The sequence below is a fragment of the Dryobates pubescens genome, chromosome 2 (genome assembly GCF_014839835.1).
Source record: "Dryobates pubescens isolate bDryPub1 chromosome 2, bDryPub1.pri, whole genome shotgun sequence".
Lineage (NCBI taxonomy): Eukaryota > Metazoa > Chordata > Aves > Piciformes > Picidae > Dryobates > Dryobates pubescens.
In genome coordinates this window covers 4,343,147-4,365,572 of record NC_071613.1, presented here as the reverse complement: position 1 = coordinate 4,365,572, position 22,426 = coordinate 4,343,147, and the positions used below count along the sequence as shown (strand labels likewise).

The 22,426-nt window shown below is 46.0% G+C and overlaps 1 protein-coding gene across 1 annotated transcript in view; it reads right to left on the bottom strand.

Moving 5' to 3' along the window:
- The window catches only part of SMYD2 (SET and MYND domain containing 2), a 34,462-nt gene extending 18,859 nt beyond the window's left edge, over positions 1–15,603 (bottom strand). Inside the window, exons 1-3 of the mRNA XM_054169419.1 lie at positions 15,292–15,603; positions 11,581–11,644; positions 284–394 (exon numbers count right to left, since the gene is read on the bottom strand). Of these exons, the coding sequence (XP_054025394.1) occupies positions 284–394; positions 11,581–11,644; positions 15,292–15,473 (357 nt within the window). The 5' untranslated portion in view covers positions 15,474–15,603. The remainder of the gene's footprint in view (positions 1–283; positions 395–11,580; positions 11,645–15,291) is intronic.
- Between the last annotated feature and the right edge of the window lie 6,823 nt (positions 15,604–22,426).

The following is a 22,426-nucleotide window of genomic DNA, read 5'->3' as shown; positions in this document are numbered from 1 at the left end:
TAGTCTTTTCTAGACTGTTCAGTTGTACCTTGACCCTAAGTTACACTGCTTAAAAGCTCACTCACCTTGTGCCATCTTTCCCCAGAGCAGCCCTGATGCTGCTGCAGTGGCCTGACAGCCAGTTCCTTCAGCTGATCATGCTCTGTGTAACACTCATCTGTACACAAGGAAGCCTCTATGGATGCGCTTTGCAAGGACAGTTACTGTCAGTCAATGTTCATCCTCCTGACTTCCCTGGCACCCAGAGCAGGAACCTAAGTCCCAAGTCTAGCCTCCTGCTCACCTGTTTAGCAAGGATCCTTGCTGTTAACCTCACAGTTTCCGAGGGATTCCAGTTCTGCCCAAAAGTGCACATGGCAGAGCACTCTAGCTTGTGCATTGGCCAGTCTTCCTTCTGAAAATGGAGAAAGATGTTTTAGAAACACACAAACCATGAATATAAAGTGGTGAAAAAGAAGATGCAGCAAGTCCTGCCAGATCCTAGAGGTCAAGTGAAATGTGTTTCCTTTGAAAAAATAAGATGAGGCTCACTAAAGTTGAACAAAAGCTTGAGTCACATTTAAGGGGTACAGCTATCCTGCTGTTTTCAACAAATTCACAAGAGATGAGCTGGGGTCAGAACATCTTCATTTAGTCAATGGGAAAAAAAAGAATTAAATTACAAAGAAGCAAACAGACAACATGATTTATAAATCACCAGTTCTTATTGTTCAGATCAAGCACATGAGGACAGAGTAGGTCTAAGCTTGATGGCTTTATTGGGTTCATTTCCATTTAATACCTTGGCCCCTCATTATGAGATGACCCTGGTATAATCAGGAGTAATGTGTCTGAAGTCAATGGATTCACAATCGCTGTAAGAATCGGTATATGTAAGGTCAAAACCAGACCTACTGAATAGAATTATCAGATATTTTTTTCACCCCCCTAAATGTTGTAGAATAAGAACACAGCTAGGCAGTGAAAACACAGTAATAAAAATAAACACATTTTAGTTAAGAATGTAGAGCACACTCCCAGCTCAACACACACTAACACTTGGAGTCATGGCACATGCCACCGGCTTCCGGCACTCTACAGATTTCCTCCAAAGCCACAGAATTTTTCCACCATGAGCACAGCATCACAGATCAACACTGAGCAGGCAAACAGACTGCCAGGGGCGGCCCTCAGACTGCAGCAAATTCCTTCTCTGAGATTTCCTTTATTCAAACATGGAAATATTTTCATGTCTATATTTGAGCAATGCAGAGTTATGTACTTCTGCACCTTATCCCACACACGCATTTATAGTGCTGTGCTACAACAGACCTACAGGGTTCTGCCCCTATGGTGAGCATCAAGGTTTGTTTTCAGGCTAGATTTACACTGGTAGACAACAAGAGCAGAGGAAAGTATCTCAATATCACAGTATAACTACGGTTAGAAGAGACCTCGAGGATCATCGAGTCCAACCTGTCACTACAGACCTCATGACTAGACCATGGCACCAAGTGCCACATCCAATCCCCTCTTGAACACCTCCAGGGACGGTGACTCCACCACCTCCCTGGGCAGCACATTCCAATGACGAACGACTCTCTCGGTGAAGAACTTTCTCCTCACCTCGAGTCTAAACCTCCCCTGGCACAGTTTGAGACTGTGTCCCCTTGTTCTGGTGCTGGTTGCCTGGGAGAAGAGACCAACCCCCACCTGGCTACAACCACCTTTCAGGTAGTTGTAGAGGGCAATGAGGTCTCCCCTGAGCCTCCTCTTCTCCAGGCTAAACAATCCCAGCTCCCTCAGCCTCTCCTCACAGGGCTGTGCTCAAGGCCTCTCCCCAGCCTCATTGCCTTTCTCTGGACACGTTCAAGTGTCTCAATGTCCCCCTTAAACTGAGGGGCCCAGAACTGGACACAGGACTCAAGGTGTGGCCTAACCAATGCAGAGTACAGGGGCACAATGACTTCCCTGCTCCTGCTGGCCACACTATTCCTAATGCAGGCCAGGATGCCATTGGCCTTCTTGGCCCCCTGGGCACACTGCTGGCTCATGTTTAGGCAGCTGTCAATCAGCACCCCCAGGTTCTTCTCTGTTTGGCATCTCTCCAGCCACTCTGACCCCAGCCTGTAGCTCTGCATGGGGTTGCTGTGGCCAAAGTGCAGCACCTAGCACTTAGACTTGTTAAATGCCATCCCATTGGACTCTGCCCATCTGTCCAGTCGGTCGAGGTCCCTCTGCAATCACAACAAAGCCCACAAAATTATAATTGATTGAAAGTGAAACTTGAAAACCTTTCTGTAGCCTCCACAAAGTTCTTAATTCCTCTTACTATGATCCACCCAGTAGCACAGACTTTATCTTATCCCACTCAAAAATTGTTATCATTTTGTTTAATCAATATAGCTCATCAGAATGATTGAGTGGCAGGAACAAAAGAAACACATCATTCATTGGAATGTGCTGCCCAGGGAGGTGGTGGAGTCACCATCCCTGGAGGTGTTTAGGAAGAGCCTGGATGAGGCACTTGGTGCCATGGTTTAGTTGATTAGATGGTGTTGGGTGAGAGGTTGGACTCGATGATCTCAAAAGTCTTTTCCAACCTGGTTCTGTTGTATTCTATTCTATTCTGTTCTATTCTATTCTATTCCTCAGCTGCCTAGCCACTGGTGGCAAGAGCCATTTCAGACACCCCAAGCTATTTCAAGCATCCACCCAGGAGCAGCAGATCTGATACTATTCTACTGGGAGATCCATTCCTTTTGAGAGCTACAGCTGGAGGTAATGCAGAACAACCCAGGGCACCTCAAACCTGTATTGGGACCCCCAGTATCTCCTGTCTTGGCTGGTTCACTTATTTACAGAACAAAACAAAAGCTGAGATCACTAATTTCAGAGTTAGTACCCCAAAGGTTCTTCCATTGAAAATGGCCACGGGCACAGACAGCTTTATGTTTGTTTTATTAGGAAAAGAAAGGTGAACACACACCCCAGCGTCACGTATGATTTAAAGCAGGGCAACACTGCAAGGGTGTTCAACCCTCACAATGTCAACTTCATTGTCCTTGATATTTCTGTATGGTACTTCCAAAAAAAACCCCTATGTACAGGCTGCTTGAAATAAGCTCCAGTGTAAACGTGCTAAGAGGACATGGCAATGCAGGTCGGGAGAACCAAAATAGTATATTACACTGTAATCGCGTCATGTGAAATTACACTCTTGACTCTCCTACAGCTGTCATACTACAAAATGCATCCCCCAAGAGGCCTGTTTCCTACAGATACCCCAAGTCCTTTTACTGGAAAATTCCCAATAGCCTTTTCACAGGGATAGGATAGGATAGGATAGGATAGGATAGGATAGGATAGGATAGGATAGGATAGCATAGGATAGGATAGGATAGGATAGGATAGGATACCAGGTTGGAAGAGACCTTCAAGATCATTGTGTGCCAACCTATCATCCAACACCACCTAATCAACTAAACCATGCAACCAACCACCCTATCAAGTCTCCTCCTGAACACCTCCAGTGATGGGGACTCTACCACCTCCTCGGGTGAATAGGATAGGATAGGATAGGATAGGATAGGATAGGATAGGACAGGACAGGACAGGATAGCATAGCATAGGATAGCATAGCATAGCATAGGATAGGATAGGATAGGATAGCATAGCATAGGATAGCATAGCATAGCATAGACCAGGTTGGAAAAGACCTTTGAGATCATCAAGTCCAACCTATCACCCAACACCATCTAATCAACTAAACCACGTCACCAAGCACCCCATCCAGTCTCATCCTGAACACCTCCAGTGATGGTGACTAATTCACAGGCCAAAGGTTGAGAGACAGAGGAAGATTTCATCTCTCACCCCTTCATGCACACCCATGACACCCACCAGCTTCAGCATGACTGCTGAGTGCTCGACAACCTGAAGAGGAAGGGTGTTCCAGAACCTCAAGTTTTGTAAGATCCACGTCCACACACAGCAGTTAAGCAGACAGGAAAGATTACTCAGTGAAACCAAAAATCAAAATGCAAACCCACGTGCCTGTCTCAAAGCAGTGTTTTTAACAACCCGAGCGTTCCCTCTGTTCTTTACACATTGTTAATTAAAACCTTTCCCCGGGCAGAATCATACTGAGTTATGTGAACGAGCAGAGGAGGTTACAGGGACAAGATATGGCTGAATTGTGCAAAAATGAGATGAAAGCCTGAAACATCACAAGAAGAGAGAGTACTGATGACTGAGTAATACCTGGAATGGAAACACTGTGGCAGCAGATTCCCTGCCATCACAGCAGGACTGTATTTTGCATTCTTCTCCACATTTTTCCCCCCCTCTAAGTGGTTTGAATTATAACAGGTAGCATTGTTCTAGTTGAATCCATAATGCTACATTAATGATGTTTTCTTCCTAATTTCATTACATCCTTAGTGTTTTTCCATTCATTTAGGACTGACAACTGACATTTTGGGGAGGGAAGTTCTACCTTAGGTTGCTTAGCCTGGAGAAGAGGAGGCTCAGGGGAGACCTTATTGCTACAACTACCTGAAGGGAGGCTGCAGCCAGGAGGGGGCTGGTCTCTTCTCCCAGACAACTAGCACCAGAACAAGAGGACACAGTCTCAAGCTGTGCCAGGGGAAGTTTAGACTGGATGATAGGAAGAAGTTCTTCACAGAAAGAGAGATTGCCCATTGGAATGTGCTGCCCAGGGAGGTGGTGGAGTCGCCATCCCTGGAGGTGTTTAGGAAGAGACTTGATGGGGTGCTTGGAGCCATGGTTTAGTTGATTAGATGGTGTTGGATGATAGGTTGGAAGTGATGATCTCTAAGGTCTCTTCCAACCTGGTCTATTGTATTGTATTCTATTCTATTCTATTCCATTCCATTCCATTCCATTCTTTAAAGCTCATCCCTTTTACATCAAAGCATGAAAACAATCTTCTCCAACAAGTTGTTCAAAATAATTCCACCATCCAGGGCTACTGGATTAATTCCCAGAGCAGGGCTGTATAGTTCAGCATTAAAAAGAACAACAAACAACAAAAAAAACCCAAACAAACAACAAGCAAAACAGAATACTAAGGAGAAAAAAAAAAAAGACTAAGTCCAAACAAATGTCCTTGTACCTCCTCCCTCCAGTCATGACAAAAACGTCTCTTTCTGCACTTTGGCTAGCTGACCTCCACTCTGTCTGGGATAAATAATAGCTATGTGTAAAATAACAGATAGAGGAGCTCTAGCAGCTGGCTCAAGTTCACCAGTTCCACAATTGCAACCACATAACTAAGCCTCATCTCTCTTCAGAGTGTTTCAGCAGCTAATTTCTGAGGAGAAAAAATGAGCACAGGTCTCCTACTGTTTGTCTAAAATTACTGTAATTCAAGAAGGCAAGGCCTGAACAGTTAGAGATGGGAGCTGAAAGCTACTACTACTGTAACAACAGGCCTGTGCTTTGAGGAGGCAACAACAGAGAACAGAACAGTATGAATCAGAGCCACAAAAACTATCTGGGGTTGGAACACCTCCGCTACAAAGACAGGCTGAGGGAGCTGGGGTTGTTCAGCCTGGAAAAGAGGAGGCTCCAGGGAGACCTAATAACAGCCTCCCAGCACCTGAAGGGGGCTTGCAAGAAGGATGGAGAGAGACTGTTTGCAAAGGCCGGTAGCGGCAGGACAAGGGACAATGGCGTCAAACTACAGAAGGGCAGATTTAGAGTGGATGTTAGGAACAAGGTCTTTACCATGCAGGTAGTGGAACACTGGAACAGGTTGCCCAGGAAGGTGGTTGGGGCCCCACCCCTGGAGATATTCCAAGTGAGGCTTGACAGGACTCTGGGCAGCCTGATCTAGTTGAGGATGCCCCTGCTTGCTGCAGAGGTGGTTGGACTGGATGACCTTCTGAGGTCCCTTCCAAACCAGACCCTTCCATGATTCTGTTATCTGGAATTCACAAATCTTTTTAAAAGAACTGGGTTAGAGGCTGGGAAAAGAAAGACACACAAAACCCAAGCTAGATCCTATCTACCCACAAAGCATTCAAGGTAGTAAGGACAGACAGTAAAGACAACTTCCACTCTCATGTGCCCTGCATCCAAGCCCAGAATCTACACCTATGCAAATATCCATCTTAATAGAGGCCAAACTTAAGGTTACCTATCTTAGAAGCAAAATGATAGACCATAGAGGACACAGTCTCAAGCTGTACCAGGGGAGGTTTAGGCAGGATGTGAGGAAGAAGTTCTTCATAGAAAGAGAGATTGGCCATTGGAATGTGCTGCCCAGGGAGGTGGTGGAGTCCCCATCCCTGGAGGTGTTTAAGAGACTGGATGGGGTGCTTGGTGCCATGGTTTAGTTGATTAGGTAGTGTTGGGTGATAGGTTGGACTCAATGATCTCTAAGGTCTTTTCCAACCTGGTTAATTCTATTCCAGTCTATTCCATTCCATTGTATTCCATTCCATATTATTCCAGGCAAAAGACACATTAGCACCAAGGGAACTGTGCTAGGGCTGCTCTGCATGCATATATGTGTGTGAACAGGGTCCTAAGCAAATCAGCTCTATCACTCTATCACTGCAAGATGTTGCCCTGCTCCAGGTTCAGTCCCTCACACTGCAGTGTTACATCACCATTCTCAGTAATCAGGACAAAGGAATTACACTGCAAAGCAGGGCTTGGTCAATGCATCAGACAGCTGGCCTTATGGCAGGCTCTTTTACCACTTAAGAGTATCTTGAGCAAGCCAGAGTGCCTTTGTACACTTCTACCCAGTTTGCAAAACAAGAAAAAGACACAAAGGCTGCTGTGAGCATTCATTAAATGCTTGGAAATTATTTTAAGACTCTCAAAACAAGGATGCTATATGGCTCAGAGTGGGAAACACATGCAATGCCACTAACAGCAGTTTCAATAACCACATTATTCTGAAAGAAAGAAACAAAACAACAAAACCTCATTCAACAGAAACACACTAGAGAGAGGAAGATGTCTGCACTTATAAAATATGTAATTCTGAAAAAGGTAACAAAGAACACTGCCTGCACACTTTGGCTCCTGATCCACCTCTCCCCACCACTAGAAACAATTCCTATGAATTGCAGCATGGCATATCTTCCAGCAAGCAAAGAGTAAGCTCAAAAAATTTACATTTTCTGTCTCACAGAATCACCAAGGTTGGAAGAGACCTCAACGATCATCGAGTCCAACCTGTCACCACAGACCTCATGACTAAACCATGGCACCAAGTGCCACGTCCAATCCACCCTTGAACACCTCCAGGGATGGGGACTCTACCACCTCCCTGGGCAGCACATTCCAATGGTGACCGACTCTCTCAGTGAAGAACTTTCTCCTCATCTCCAGCCTAAACTTCCCCTGGCACAGCTTGAGACTGTGTCCTCTTGTTCTGGTGCTGGTTGCCTGAGAGAAGAGACCAACCCCTTCCTGGCTACAACCACCTTTCAGGTAGTTGTAGAGAGCAATGAGGTCTCCCCTGAGCCTCCTCTTCTCCAGGCTAAACAATCCCAGCTCCCTCAGCCTCTCCTCACAGGGCTGTGCTCAAGGCCTCTCCCCAGCCTCGTTGCCCTTCTCTGGACACGTTCAAGTGTCTCAATGTCCTTCTTAAACTGAGGGGCCCAGAACTGGACACAGGACTCAAGTACTCATACAGTATGCTTCACTTGATAAATGGCTGTCACACTGAAATATGCTGACTAACGAGGTACTATCCAACACACAAAATCATACCATGTCCTTGTTGGGTACATGCAATTTTTAGCCAAACTGAGCAAAGAAAACATGGCTTTACAGAGAAAATTAACTTTAAAAATCAAATTCATAATGGCATCACAATTCCCAAGTACAGCTTTGCCCTTTCATCAGTGTTGCAAGAAGATGCCTCACATCCATGGAGGCAAAAGGGACACATTTACTGTACATCCTAGAGTTACAAGTTCAATATCAAGGCACAAATGTCCTTTCTGGCTTTGACAAAGAATTGCTGAACTGCTGAAAAGTGCCTTTGAACAAGACAGGGCTGAAGATGTAGTGCAGACTGGCTGTGCAGCACGCACAGTCAGTGGAGACCAGTTTCTAGAAAGTATTATGCTTGAAGGTAACTCTGAATGTCAAAGAATTCAATCTTTGCAACATTCATACATTTCTTCAGACTGACTCAAGAGGGCTCAAAATGTGGAAGGTAATGCTACAGCAACAAAAGAGTCAAATGCCAGTAAGAGTGAAGTGGTAGCACCTGTACTTGTCACACAATTGTCTAGACATGGCAACATGTGAATAAAAATGGCTTTACATCTAAAGCATCATACTATACACCAAGGGGTAGAAAAGGTGTTAATTAAGTTATCAGACAGGCTTTTGCTAAGCATCATCTCCTACTCAGTCTGAGCACCTAAGTTTTTTTATTCATAGTATCAGTCAGGGTTGGAAGGGACCACAAGGATCATCTAGTTCCAACCCCCCTGCCACAGGCAGGGACACCCCACACTACATCAGGCTCTGCCAGAGCCTCATCCAGCCTGGGCTTAAACACCTCCAGGGATGGGGCCTCAACCACCTCCCTGGACAACCCACTCCAGGGCTTCACCACTCTCATGGGGAAGAACTTCCTCCTCACATCCAGCCTCAATCTCCCCACCTCCAGCTTCATTCCATTCCCCCTACTCCTATCACTACCTGAGATCCTGAGAAGTCCCTCCCCAGCCTTCTTGTAGCCCCCTTCAGATACTGGAAGGCCACAATTAGGTCACCTCAGAGCCTTCTCTTCTCCAGACTGAACAGCCCCAACTCCTTCAGTCTGTCCTCATAGGAGAGCTGCTCCAGCCCTCTGCTCATCCTCGTGGCCCTTCTCTGGACACCTTCCAGCACCTCCAGATCCCTCTTGTAATAGGGGCTCCAGACCTGGAGGCAGTACTGCAGGTGGGGTCTCACCAGAGCTGAGGAGAGGGGGAGAATCCCCTCCCTTGACCTGCTGGCCACACTTCTCTTGCTGCAGCCCAGGATCTGATTGGCTTTCTGGGCTGCAAGTGCACATTGACAGCTCATGTTGAGCCTCTCGTCCCCCAGCACCCCCAAGTCTCTCTCCTCAGGGCTGCTTTCCAGCCAGTCACTGCCCTGTGACTGGTTATTCTTAGCATATGTCCCACTAGAGAAAAAACAAAACCCACCTTAAATATATATATATATATATAAAAATATACTAATTTACATTTCATGTAATTTTATATTACTTGTATATTGCAATAAGCAATTTGCACATAAATACTTATTTTATATATGTATATAAAAATGCACATATATATATATTTGAAATTTAAAATCTAATTAAGAAATCAAAATATGTACAAGACTTTACCCAGAGGAAATGACAGAAAAAAACCTCTCTTTGTTCTTTAAGATAAAAGTAAAGGCTGGAAGTCAGGACACTGAGGAAGGGACTGAAGTAGGGGGTTAGAAGTGAAAGCAAAGGACTGTGGATCATCAGAAAGAAGTTCTACTACTTCCACCATGATACACAATAGCTGTTTTTCCTGGCAAAGATTACTAGGCTTTCTTGCTTCAGTAAATCTTGTTTAACTGCTGCATAAACCACTGCAAATTTTATATGGCAGGAGAAGAAACTTAATCTCAGATAAAAAAGCACAAATCAGTCAATAAACTCGTTTCTTCAAGTATTTCCTTCCCTCAGCTAGTTAAAAGCTTCCTAAGAACTAATGTCATACATAAATATTTCTTACAAATATGCATGTCTCATTAATGAATCATGGCTTTTCCCTACACTCTCTTTAAACCTCATCCAGAGTTCTCTGAAAAGCCTTAAGGATGTTCATACAGTATGTGTTCTCTTTCTCCTCAGCAACTGCTGGCTGTTAGTCTTTCAGTATTCTGTGACCTATTACAAATTTTGTAAATAAATGACTCCTCTCATGCATTCTGAGTTCTCCTGGTGATTCAAAACCAAAAAGGCCATTTGGTTCTCCCACAATTCTCTAACACACTGTGGGCAAGCAAGAATCTAGGGAGGCATTATGAGGGAAAACTAAGAGGAGGCCCAGGCTTGCTTTTCAACTTGTGCATTGGGAGAGCAAGATGGAGCCTTGAATTAAAATCAGTAGTCATCTCCCAAGTGAACAGAATGGAATAGAATGGAATTAACCAGGTTGGAAAAGACCTTCGAGATCAAGTCCAACCTATCACCCAACACCATCTGATCAAACCAAGTGCCTCATCCAGGCTCTTCCTAAACACCTCCAGTGATGGTGACTCCACCATTTCCCTGGGCAGCACATTCCAATGGCCAATCACTCTTTCTGTGAAGAACTTCTTCCTAACATCCAGCCTAAACCTCCCCTGGCACAGCTTGAGACTGCGTCCTCTTGTTCTGGTGCTGGTTGCCTGGGAGGAGAGACCAACCCCCACCTGGCTACAACCTCCCTTCAGGGAGTTGTAGACAGCAAGAAGGTCTCCCCTGAGCCTCCTCTTCTCCAGGCTAAACAACCCCAGCTCCCTCAGCCTCTCCTCACAGGGCTGTGCTCCAAACCCCTCCACATCTTTGTTGCCCTTCTCTGGGCACATTCCAGCAACTCAACGTCTTTCCTAAACTTGAGAACTGAGCAGCAACAACAGCAACATCTCTGTCCAGATAACAACAATGGAGCATACTCTGCATGCGCACTCAAGAGCACACTAACGTGCAGGAGAAGGTTTGGATTATTTATAGCTCACACATAGTTGCATGCCAGACCTTTTGATGACTCAAATCCTTCACAAGCATCATTCCATAACCTGAGCCCAGCATCACAGATTTTACATAGCTTACATTATTTAGCTAGCAACCCAGTGGAGTTTTTCACATGTAAACTGGATAATTCTTCCATATCAAGTTGACAACCCACAGAGGCTAAATAACTAGTTTTGGCAAGATGCCTCTTTTTTTTTTTTCCCCCTGAAAGGTGCTTTTTCTAGTTTGAAGTAAAAATGGCATTAAAACTGCATGCAAATGCTTTGAATGTCTTCATATTGCCCTACTTCAGTGTACACTGATACTCTGTTTTCTGAGGCTTTTAAAAAACAAAGAAAAAGGCTGCCCAAGTGAGTGAATTAGGGAAAAAGCATGGTAGGTCTCAGATGCTAACTGTTGTTTGCTGTGACCACCCAAAATATTTGCAAAGCTTCAAAAAAAGATAAACCAAACCAAACAGCAAACCCCTCCTAAGTTATATTTAGTAGTTGGATTCTTCCGTTAGACACAGACTCTGTTACCAGTTTAGCCAGCTACATCACCTGGTTTGTGCTTAAAGTAATACAGACACAATCAGAGGGCTGACAGGCAGCACTAATCAAATTCTCTGTGGTACCAAGCCCTAGGGCAACTGATCTTGAAAGACTCATGCAGACCATGTCCAAATCCTGTAATTGTCTAATGCACAACTCCACGGTCAGCACTGTGGGATGCTGGACGACTATTACCCACAGCCAAAATGAGAGGCTACCGATGCCACACAAACAAAAAATGGAGTCCAGCAATCCTCATCCTCCCCTCTCCACCACCATCCTTACAAACCTGCATTACCATACCTGACATTCCACATTGCAGTAAAAGGCCTGCTTACATCTTCCACACTTGGACAAGTCTTCTTTCCTTAAAAAAGAAAACAGAAGTTACTCTGTTGTATCAATCTCAGTGAAACACAAATGTATCCTGCATAACTTTTTGCACAATACTTTACATTTCACAATGAAAACTCTCCTTTATTCAGAGCTTGACCCCCAGCTTCTGCTAGCAGACACTATTTTTATTTGTTCAGAGTTTCAAACCCAAGTTTTTCCTAACAACTGCTATTATCCAAAAGCACTCTGCTGTCCTGATAAATTGTTGGGTTTGAAAACATAGTATCCTATGCTGTTTGACAGACACTGACACACTCACAGATAACTTCCTTTTTTTCCCAAACTTCCCAAGTGCTTTGTGTACTTGCTCAACAGTAGTAACCCTTTGTGCCTACCCTGCCAGGTCTATTGTTTCTCTGTCTAGAATCATAGAATCAATAAGTTTGGAAAAGACCTCAAAGATCAAGTCCAACCTGTCACCCAACACCTCAGGCCTACTAAACCATGGCACCAAGTGCCATGTCCAATCCCCTCTTGAAGACCTCCAGGGACAGTGACTCCACCACCTCTCTGGGCAGCACATTCCAATGGCTAACAACTCTCTCAGGAAAGAACTTTGTCCTCATCTCCAGCCTAAACTTCCCCTGGTGCAGCTTGAGACTGTGTCCTCTTGTTCTGGTGCTGCTTGCCTGGGAGAAGAGACCAACCCCCTCCTGGCTACAACCTCCCTTCAGGTAGTTGTAGAGTAATGAGGTCTCCCCTGAGCCTCCTCTTCTCCAGGCTAAACAACCCCAGCTCCCTCAGCCTGTCCCTTGTAGGGCTTATGCTCGAGGCCTCTCCCCAGCCTCGTTGCCCTTCTCTGGACATCTTCAAGTGTCTCAATATCTTTCTTAAATTGAGGAGCCCAGAACTGGACACAGGACTCAAGGTGTGGCCTAACCAGTGCCGAGTACAGAGGCACAATGACTTCCCTGCAACTCCAGAAAGCATGATCACTGTTTCACAAGTAACCACATCCCAACACCAAAAAGTCCATGTTATGTTATGAAATACGCTGATGGAACTCCTGTCACCACGAAGCCTGTTAATGTCCTGCTAACAACTGCTCTGAGATCTGTCTATTCTAAGGTGGCCTAAGGCTTGCACTCTCCCTTTTTTGTATATATCCCAACACGGGCAGCTGCCAAAAGGAAGGTCCTTTCCTACTTCAAGGTACATGTGTTGTGGCAGATCCCATCAAAAACAGGGTAGGTGTTACCCAACAAGTGACATTTTGGTGTGACAGCAACAGGGATCTCAGCAGTATCAAATATTTCAACGTGTCTACACACCCCCTCCAGTATAAGCAGCAAAAAAATAGCCTTCAACTGAGGTAAGGTATTCAAGTAAAACAAGGGTGACTGTCCTTGTACAATATGACAGCACACAAGACCTCAAGGTCACTGGCGTTTGGAGCCTTCACATCCTCTGATTGCTGTTGCAAAGAGGAAGGTACAATGTGAGCAGATTAGGCTCACGTTATGAGTCTGCTTGCTGTCGGCACGCATCTCAGGCACAGCTGGGTATTTGAAATAACACATACTATCAGATGCAAACACTACATTCTAGTCACGTTCTCATTTTACTACAACAGTTCTATGGCCACTTAGCAAAGTTCTCTTCCAGAGACTAGTGCTGAGCCCACAACCTTCCTCCTAACGCTCTCCGCAAGTTCAACAAGCTCAGTTTGGAATCCAGTATGTGCTAGTTCAGCGCTAATGCGAGAGGGCACTGACACAAAATACATTTCTGAGCACTTGGCAGATCACATTACACCAAAGAGATATTTTTCCTCCTAGTGGAACCTCATCACCCTGGTGTGAAACAGGTTTCAGACTACCTCACTGCAACTGCTATGGTACTGCATTTAGTGTATTTCTTGTTCACTCCAGAGCTCCATGGAAGAAGCTTGCATGGAGAACATGCAGCATTTAAACACCCTGCTCCTGGAGATGACCTTTAAACACTGTTCCATGAGGTAACTATTATCTTTACAACATTACCTCATATCAGTGGAGCATGGAAAGTGTTCCTGTCCTTTTTTACAGACAGAAATCTTCTGGATGGGATAAGCAAAATTAGCCAGTTTCTTTGGCACATGAGAATTTGTAATTAGGCACAGGAAATAAAACAAAACAAAACCAAACAACATAAAACTTAGGGCCTAGGAAAAAGCCACCAGTGTGACACCTCTGTTCTACAGTTCATCAAATTAATGGGACTCACTTCACTGACTTCACTAGGAACTATATTATAGAATCATAGAGCAATAGAATTGTTTCAGTTGAAAAAGACCATCGAGATTATCAAATCCAACCATCAACCACCATGGCCATTAAAGCATGTACTGAAGTGTCACATCCACGTTTCTTTAACACCCCCAAGGACAGTGAGTCCATCATTCTCCTCAGCAACCTATTCCAATGCCTGACCACTCTTTCAGTAAAGGGTTTTTTACTAATATCCAAACTAAATCTTATATGCAACAAGAGGGGTGAATAAGTCACTTAAGATAATGCAACGAGGAAAGACACAGCACAAGGTACAAAGGAAGACATGAGTTAAGATGACTGCTCAGGAGATGAAAAGATCTACTAGAGTGCAGCAATTATATTCCTCAGTCTACCCTCAGTCTACATATGCAAGCAATACTTACATATTGACAAAAGTAGCAAAAGCACAACTTCCTTTACTGAGGCAAACACTAACATTTGCTGCAATTTATAACCAGGTGACCACTGTGATTCTTCAATAAATTGCCAGAAGCCAGCAGCTGACGTGGAGAGGTTTGTGGCAACCACTGGAATACACACAGCAGCTCAGACCGCTTCTCCACGCAGGGGAGCTGGGCAGCTGGTGAGCACTCCGAGAACTCGAGCACCTCGCATCCTGCCAGAGCTGGGAGCCATGAACCGTGCCACAGCAGGTCTGCTGTCATCAAAACCAGCGCTCGAGTTTAAATGCTCACTGCCACGGGGCAATGCACCTCTGCCTGTGCCTTGCCCTTAAGGTTTCAACAGAGAAACAGAAATAGGCAGGTATTTCGGTGTATTTCATTACAAATATATATATATATATATATATATTCCGTTCACACCACGGAAATGCAAAGCACGGATCAGGCAGTTGTGAAGCCTTTGCCAAAACTTCATTAAGATCAGTGAATGTTATGTGACATTACAGCAAAACTAGATGGATCAATGAAGCTTCCCATAGAGCGAGGTTACACACGTGTAACATCCACACCACATGAAGCGCTAAACTTTTTTTCTTTATTCCCGAACTGTCAAGCAAGAAAAAAACACCTCAAAGATACCAGCTTCGTCACGGCGCTGCCGCCAGAGAACCACGAGCAGAGAGAGGAAGGGGAGAGTTTAGCACAGAAAGGCCGCCGAAGCCCCCCTGGCAAGCCCTCTGAGGGGCACTGCTGCCGTGATCAGTACTGGCGGGGCCGAGGCGAGGGCCCCCTCGTGGAGCCGCGGCCTGCATGCCACGGCCACGGCCACGACGCGGGTGGGCCGACCCGCCGCCCTGGGGCGGGCCGCCGCCGGCCGAACCGCGAGAAGCCGCGCCGGGGCTGGCCGCAGCGCAGCCGCCCGCCGAGCCGCCGCCGCACCCCGGGCCCGCCCCAGGCCCTACCTGGCGAAGCAGCTGTCGCAGTGGCTGCCGCGCTCGCTGACGGTCAGCACGGCGGTGTAGGCCGGGCAGCTAAAGAGCAGCTCCCCCACGGCGTAGCGCCGTCGCGCCCGCAGCCCCCGACCCTTGCCGGCACTGACGAATCTCTCCAGGTCGCCCGGCTGCGGCGCTGCCTCAGAGCGCATCCTGCCGCGGTGAAAGGAAACGGGCGACGGGGCAAGCCTCCTCTCGCGGCCCGCGTATGCCCGGGGAGGCCGCGGCCAGCCGAGTTCTGGCGCGCTGTGGGGCGCTGGAGAGCCGCCGCCGCCTGCCCCGGCTGCCTGCCCCTGCTCGCCGCGCGGCGCGGGGAGCGCCTCCTCCGGGCGGCGGAGGATTAGCCGGCCGTGACCGGGGAGGGCAGCCAGCGGCTGCGCGCCCGGGAAGTCGTCTTCGCGCTGCGAGCGTAGGGCCTGGATCGAAGGGGCTAGGGTAGCTTTAGGGCTCGCAGGGCCTTGAAATGCTACCTAGTAGGCGTGCTGGGAGAGCCGGCCAGCCCACGGCCCCCGCCGACCACTTGCCGTTGGAGAGGGCTTGCCCACCTGTGTCTCCCATTTACAGACCTGGCAGCAGCCTACCTGAGGCCCAGATCGCAGGGAAGGGGGCTTGCCACACCGCCTCACCCTATTTAGAGCATCAGGAAGTCCTCCCAAGACAACGTGCTTCAATCATGAGCAGTTCGAATCACATCAGGGGTGTCCTGGCCTGCTTGGTAAGTGAGGCAGGGCTCAGCTCATGCAGGCCCAATGCCATTCAGGTTTCCCCACCACCCATCCTGGTTTACACCATCTGCTGTAGGGCTGTGATGGCAAAGGGATCCATGTATGACCCATTTCTCTAGTTGTGTGAGAAAATGAGGTCGCTGAAAATGGTAAGGCAGGTGGGAGGTCACAGACCATGAGGGGAAGGGTCCTTCAGAAGTGGCCAGTTCAGCAGCTGGGACAGCTTGAGAGTTAGCAGAGGGCCTTCAGCACTGCTGTACATGGCTTATAAATGGCAGAATCATAGAATCAATAACGTTGGAAAAGACCTCAAAGATCGTCAACTACCCTTCAGGTAGTTGTAGAGAGCAATAAGGTCTCAGCCTCCTCCAGGCTAAACAACCCCAGCTCCCTCAGCCTCTCCTCATAGGGCTGTGCTTGAGGCCTCTCCCCAGCCTCGTTGCCCTTCTCTGGACACGTTCAAGTGTCTCAATGTCCTTCTTAAACTGAGGGGCCCAGAACTGGAGACGGTACGCAACGTGTGGCCTAACCAGTGCTGAGTACAGGGGCACAATGACTTCCCTGCTCCTGCTGGCCACACTGTTCCTGAAATTCCAGAATTAAATTACAACTCAGAGGCTAGAAAGCTGACCACCCTCTCCTCATATTTTAGGATAATAATTTTTGGTGTCACTTGTAGTTCTTGAGCGGTGTAGAGTGGTGTAAACATCTAAAGTTTGTAATCTCTACTATTAGTTCCTGTGTCTTTAGTTTTGTCTTAAAATATTTGTACAGTGAATAATTTGTAAGCTGTGTTTTGTCTGAACACATCAGTTTGAACTTAAAGATCAAAAGTAAATCAGTTAAAGTGGAAAAAAAAAAGTCTGTTCAAGAAGGAAACTTGAAACAAGAAATTTGCTTGGGAAAATGCTTTGAGTCTGTCACTAAGTAAAATGAACCAAAAATTCATCCAGGGGGATTGTGATGAAATTACTAGGTTTTAATGTTGTTAAGAGTGCAGCATGTGACAGAGCTATTCATATTGCTAAAGCTATTCCTGTGTCACCGATCTGAGAAGCTGGTTCTAAATTAAAACAATGGCAGTAGCCTGTAGCTATTCAATTTTAATATTCCAGCTCAGGCTGTTTCTCTGGATCACTTCAGTTAAGTAGAAGTAGAAACACTAAAATGTCCAATTTGAGAAGGACATTGAGATACTTGATGTGTCCAGAGAAGGGCAACAAGGCTGGGGAGAGGCCTTGAGCACAGCCCTGTGAGGAGAGGCTGAGGGAGCTGGGATTGTTTAGTCTGGTGAAGAGGAGGCTCAGGGGAGACCTTCTTGCTCTCTATAACTACCTGAAGGGTGGTTGTGGCCCAGAGGGGGATGGTCGCTTCTCCCAGGCAACCAGCACCAGAACAAGGGGACACAGTCTCAAGCTGTGCCAGGGGAAGTTTAGGCTGGAGGTGAGGAGAAAGTTCTTTACAGAGAGTTGTTAGCCATTGGAATGTGCTGCCCAGGGAGGTGGTGGGGTTGCCGTCCCTGGAGGTGTTCAAAAGAGGATTAGATGTAGCACTTGGTGCCATGGTCTAGTAGGCATGAGGTCTTGGGTGACAGGTTGCACTTGATGATCCTGGAGGTCTTTTCCAACCTTGTTGATTCTATATGATTCTACGATTCTATGAAATAACAGTACAGAAAATAAATATGTCAACATTTAACTTGCAAAAAATACAACGCATCACTTGCTGCCTCATCACAGACACTGGCTGGCAGCCACAAGGTGGGTGAAAAGCAATGCTGAGGTGTGAGGCATTTTCCCAGCATCACCTCCCTCCAGCTGGGTACTTGGGTTACTCCTCTGCTCTTGGCACCTGAATGAGCTATGTCACAGCTGCTCAGCACACCACCTGAGCTACAGCAAAGATGTGTCCCCATCTGCTTTAATGCTATCACATTTTCGGTTGTGAAGCAGCACAAAAATCAGAATTTGGAAGTACTCTAGTGTGTAAAATCATGTAACCCCGCCAAGAAACCTATCTCACCCTGTTCTTAAGCTGGATCACTCACCCACTGCATCACAGACCCACAAGGGCTAAACTGGACAAAGAAAGATATGTGCTAGAAACAGGTCCACTGACAACCAACCCCAGGTGCAGCCAGGAGTTGAATCAGGTCCAAGGACCGTGCCTGGATGAGCAGGAGGCAAGGGGCAGAGGTTGTGAGTTAGAGTCGCCAGGGAGGTTGGCCAGAGGAATGAAGACCTATTCATGCTCTCAGGGCCCCAAAAATAAGCTAATCCATATAACTAACTTATTTTGTACTCAGTTGCATATCTTTAACATTCTTATGATGAAACTATTGGAGCCACTGCGAAAATAATATATCTTTCTGAACCAACATTATTTGAGTTAGTTGACACATCACTTTTTTTACAAGGAGAGATTGAGCAATTAAAATAGGTTCAGTTGTTGAAATATAGGCTATCACCCTCTACCACTGAGCTAAGTGTTAATCATGACCCAGTGTAGATCTGTGGACAGCAGGGATGGAATTAGAACATCCAGTTAGCTTTATTAAAAGCAGTATTTAATCAACTACCTGAGTGCTGCATCATACATGTGCAGGCTGCCATTTACTCCCTATCCCAGCTCAGTGTAGATAGTGGATGTCTAGCTCAAAGGTCTGGGCTCCTTGATTAAGGCATTTCTACAACTGAGTGTATTTTAAAATAGTAATCAATAGTGTATCTACTTTATGAATGAATTAGCATTATCTAGGAAACTTCCCTTATGTTTGGTCCAGTTTGATTAATTGATGGATGAAATATAGATAGACAGAACTGCAGCTCCTAAAACCATCTACTCTGACTTCTTCTACTGCACAACCTATTGAATTCCTTGAAATAATTCCTGCTCAAAGTAAAGCAAAACTTGTAGGAAGCAGCCAGTCTTGATTCTAAAACATCCCTAATAAGTAGTTTTACCAAAAAACCTACTAAAGATATATGCTTTATTTCTATCCTTAAGAGGCCCAGTTGTCTTTTCAGCTACAAATCCTTGTTATAGTATTTTATAAACTACTTTGCAAAGTTCTCAGCTTTTTTCTTTCTATGTTTGTACTTGACATTGGTAGAATTAAATGATTCAGCATTTGCTTCTGAAATCTGAAAACATCCTGGTCTCCAGGCTGGTGACACATGGGTTTGATGGGTGGACCAAGAGATGGATAAAGAACTGGCTTGATGGCCGCACCCAAAGAGTGGCTGTCAATGGGTCCATGTCCCAGTGGAGGCTAGGGACAAGCAGAGTCCTTCAGGAATCAGTCCTGGGACCAGTCTTGTTCAACATCTTTGTGGTTGCCATGGACAGTGGCATTGAGTGCACCCTCAGCAAGTTTGCTGATGACACCAAGCTCTGTGGTGCAGCTGGAGGGAAGGGATGCCATCCAGAGGGACCTGGAGAGGTGGGCACAAGCCAACCTCATGAGGTTCAACAAGACCAAGGGCAGGGTCCTGCAGCTGGCTCAAGGCAATCCCAGGCACAAATCCAGGCTGGGCAGGGACTGGCTGGAAAGCAGCCCTTAGGAGAGAGACTTGGGGGTGCTGGTGGATGAGAAGCTCAACATGAGCTGTCAATGTGCACTTGCAGCCCAGAAAGCCAATCAGATCCTGGGCTGCAGCAAGAGAAGTGTGGCCAGCAGGGCAAGGGAGGTGATTCTCCCCCTCTCCTCAGCTCTGCTGAGACCCCACCTGGAGTACTGCCTCCAGGTCTGGAGCCCCTCTGACAAGAGGGATCTGGAGGTGCTGGAAAGTGTCCAGAGAAGGGCCACGAGGATGATCAGAGGGCTGGAGCACCTCTCCTGTGAGGACAGACTGAAGGAGTTGGGGCTGTTCAGTCTGAAGAAGAGAAGGCTCCAAGGTGACCTAATTGTGGCCTTCCAGTATCTGAAGGGGGCCTACAAGAAGGCTGGGGAGGGACTTCTCAGGATCTCAGGTAGTGATAGGACTAGGGGGAATGGAATGAAGCTGGAGGTGGGGAGATTGAGGCTGGAGGTGAGGAGGAAGTTCTTCCCCATGAGAGTGGTGAAGCCCTGGAGTGGGTTGTCCAGGGAGGTGGTTGAGGCCCCATCCCTGGAGGTGTTTAAGCCCAGGCTGGATGAGGCTCTGGCCAGCCTGATGTAGTGTGGGGTGTCCCTGCCCATGGCAGGGGGGTTGGGACTAGATGATCATTGTGGTCCCTTCCAACCCTGACTGATTCTATGATTGTATACTACAGTAGTGAAATCCTGGTCACACAGAAGTCAGTGACAAATTCCTGACCTTCCATGCTCAGGATATAATGCTTTGTTGAAATAAAAGAGATCTAACAACTCATACATCTTATCAGATCACTTCTAACCATGTACTGGGTCATAGGCCACATCTAAGAAGCTCATAAGATTTCTTTTGGGGGGAACCAGCTGGGATGACAGCAAAAGTTCTCACACTCCTGTTCCACATTATCCTTGCTGACGATTTGATCATGCCTCAGGTAATGAGGAAAAATTTGAATTTCAGTATCTCTCTTTTTTAATAAACAGTCATTTAGTTTAAAACCCCAAAATAATAATTTACTAACCAGGCTTTATTCCACCCTGGAAAATATTGCTTTCCAAGAGATAAGACATGAATTTATTCACAAGAGTGATATTGAGCACCAGCCTGAATCTCCATTGAAACCCTCCAGGAGAAATTCAGCCAGCTGCCTGCATAGCTTTTACCTTACTTTGGATGTTTTCAGAAAACAAAACTGGTTTAATAAGCTATTAATGAAAACAGTTTTGTGACTACTTTGTTAGTATATTTATCCTGTCCTCCCCCTTTTTTTCCTGTATCTCTATATAAAGACCTGTAAATAAAGCACACTCTTTTGGATCTCCCTATTTTATCCACGTTCATCACATAATCTGAATGTGGTTTTTTATGAATCAGTTTGAATGCCTAGATTGATACTGTTTATTGCAAAACAGAGGCTTGTTAATCACTTTGTGAAGATTCTCAAGGCTTTAGCCATATAAATATGCATGCATCTGCTGAATAAATAGCCAACACTAGGGAGTTTCAAGCAACCAGAGGAAGACTGGAGTGCTCTCACTCCCTGCTGCTCACAACAGAGGAGTCTGTACCCTGCAGGATGTGTTGAGGACCTGGCAGGATTGGGTGATAAAATGATACTTTGCTAAATTATACCTTACATCTGCAAAGACTTGTACTTCTCATCTCCTCTGTCTTCTTTCAACTTCCATTACGTCTGTTTTAAATATGAAAGATGGTGGCTCATGAAAGGATGTGAAGTAGGGTATGGGTTTAAGAAAGTCACAGAACAAAGTGTCATGCCTGCTCTTTGAATTTCTTAAAATTAAGGAGTCTTTAGAAGCAGAGCTGTTCACCTTCACTCACAACCTTGGAGCTGCTTGATGGAAAGCTGCACACGTCTGACAGAAAAAGATCCATCCCTGTTAGTCACTTTTAGTTAGGCTTAATCACTTAATCTTCCAGAAATGGTACTGCCGAACCGCAGACTGTACTCTCCAGGAACGGCTGCACGCCCCGTGCCCAAAGCTGTCTTTTTGTGTTATGTGTCACCACAGATGTTAGCCAGAAAGGTTCTGAACTTGGAAAGGGAGCAGGGAGTCACTCGCTAAGACACAGGGCCCCAAGCATACTGGAGGGTGAGCTAGGAATAAACAATGAAATCAGCTACAGGGTAGGTACAAGGAATGATCATAGGCCAACAGCCTCTGGGGAGAGAAGGGACAAAGGAAACTGTATATAACCTTTTCTATATTTAATGCAATTATTCCCAGAGAGATCTGGTTTGTTAACCTTGTAATTTTTTTTCTTCTTTTTTTTTTTTTTAATTTTACTTTTTTTTTCCTTACTTTTCCTCAAAATTATTGGTACCATCAGCTGCTTTCAGCTGGCCAGTGCAGGTACTGACAACGGGACAGCTAGGGCACTGGAAGCATGTCCTGCGCTCCGGTACAACTAACAAAATCTCAGCATAAGCTGATTTAACAGACTTGGTGGGCAGATTTCACTGCTCACCCCTAATTCTGTCCTGCTGTAGCAGCTGCTTCTGGTATCTTGGCAATTTATGGGTAATCTGGGTTCAGAGATTTGCACCTTTTCAGCAGGTGAGTGCAAGCCTATATTATTTTCAAACCGGAGATTAAATGTGAAGGTAAAAACTCAGCAGGAACTAGGAAATGCTGCCTTTCAAAGAGGAAAAGTGCAGTGAATCACTTTTAGGAAATAACCTGCAAGGTGGGAGTTCAGGGATGACAGTGAGTTGAGAATTCAGCAGGGGCTGCAAGCACAGTGAGTGACTGGTGCATCTCTCAGGCTGGGGTGCTCCCAGCT